This window comes from Bison bison, unplaced genomic scaffold, assembly GCF_000754665.1.
Source record: "Bison bison bison isolate TAMUID 2011002044 unplaced genomic scaffold, Bison_UMD1.0 scf7180017848604, whole genome shotgun sequence".
NCBI classification, from domain to species: Eukaryota; Metazoa; Chordata; class Mammalia; order Artiodactyla; family Bovidae; genus Bison; species Bison bison.
The window spans coordinates 2,951-4,344 of record NW_011479177.1 but is presented as its reverse complement, the minus strand read 5'-3'; the positions used below and the strand labels follow the sequence as shown (position 1 = coordinate 4,344).

Below are 1,394 nucleotides of genomic sequence, written 5' to 3'. Positions count from 1 at the left end.
GGGTTCGGTGAGTGAGGTCCGGGGGAGGAGGGGCGGCCCTTGCTCTCGGAAACTCCTGTGGGGCGGCCTCCGGCTCAGCCAGATGCTGGGACTACTCTGTTCCGCCCGAGGGCCCTGACATCCCGGGGCCCAGGGTTCTGAGAGCTGTAGGGTCCCGGGGCTGGAGGCTCTTGTCTCCTCTTTGACCTGGGTGTTTTCTTGTGTCTTTAAGCTCTGCTCTCACTGGTGCTGGAGCAGGTGGTGCTTGGGCTGTGTGTGCGTGTGTGTGCACGTGTGCTGGTGATTCGAGTGCCCTGGGCCTCGCCGTGGGTGGTGAGGGGGTCGCCAGGGTGACTGAGGCCTCCTTGGGGACCCCACCTGCTTCCCCCACAGGCTGGACTTCAATGGCTTCTACACGGAGCGACTGGAGCGCCTATCTGCAGAAAGGAGCCAGAAGGTGGCACCCCCCGTGCCCGGCCCGCGGGGGCCTCCTGCCCCCGCGCCCAGGGTGGCCGTGCCCGCGCAGTGACGGTGCCCGGCTGTCCCGGCTGAGCCTCGGTGCGAGAGGCTCTGCAGCGTCTCTGGAGCGCGTGTGCCGTGTGTTCTGCCCAAACATAAAGTTGACGCGCCTGCACTCGTCTCCTCTCGTTCTTGGGCTCACACTCGGACCCGAGAGCGTCTGTTGGTTTGGGCAGGCACGGGGCAGGGCCGTCGTGGTCTCTGCCGTCCTCCTCCAGATGGAGCAGAGTCACTTGGAAGAATTTTTTGGCTTCATATAAAGCAAAGTGAAAACACATGGCCTTAGAGCAGCTTTAGGATGGTCACCAAGGTGCTGGGCCGGGCGAGACCCGGTGTGGTGTCCACACTGCTCCTTCATGCTGGGGCTGGCTTCGGGCAGCAGGGGGCAGCACAGCCCCTGGTCCGCAGCTGGAGCCGCCTGGGTGTGGGTGAGTCACCAGCCTGCAGCCAAGAGGGTGCAAGAGCAGCCTGGGGCTGCCGCCTGAGGGGAGGCCCCACCCAGCCCAGCGTCCTGGGTGTGTCCGGTGGTGAGCATCTTCCTGCTGCCCCTTCCTGCAGAATTCCGTGTGTCTCATTTTCAAAATCCGGTTCTGACCACCTGTTCCAGGGGCCCCTGGCAGAGGATGGATGCCCAGGTTCCCCCAGGGACGGGGGTGGGGCAGTGCTCGGCCTGGCTGTGCCCAGCAGAGGGCACCCTCCGAACAGGGGGCTGGACTCGAGCTTCCTCTTCTGAGCTGTGTGTAGGTGTGACCTGGAGCAAGGAGGCTTGTCTGCCAGTCCGGGTCCTGTGGGGCTTCTGCAGCACAGGGTCTGCCTGCGGGCACCTGCTGGCCTCCCACCTCGCCCTGAGGCCCTCATCCCTGTCCTGGGCTCAGCACTGGGCTCTCCTGAGACGC

At 65.1% G+C, this 1,394-nt stretch overlaps 1 protein-coding gene across 1 annotated transcript in view; it reads left to right on the top strand.

Annotated features, from left to right (window-relative positions):
* Positions 1 to 612, top strand: part of LOC104992621 (gamma-tubulin complex component 2-like) — a gene marked incomplete at its 5' end in the record, with an annotated part of 9,232 nt that extends 8,620 nt beyond the window's left edge. Inside the window, 1 exon segment of the mRNA XM_010845573.1 lies at positions 373 to 612. Coding sequence (XP_010843875.1) covers positions 373 to 508 — 136 coding nt within the window.
* Positions 613 to 1,394: the final 782 nt, after the last annotated feature.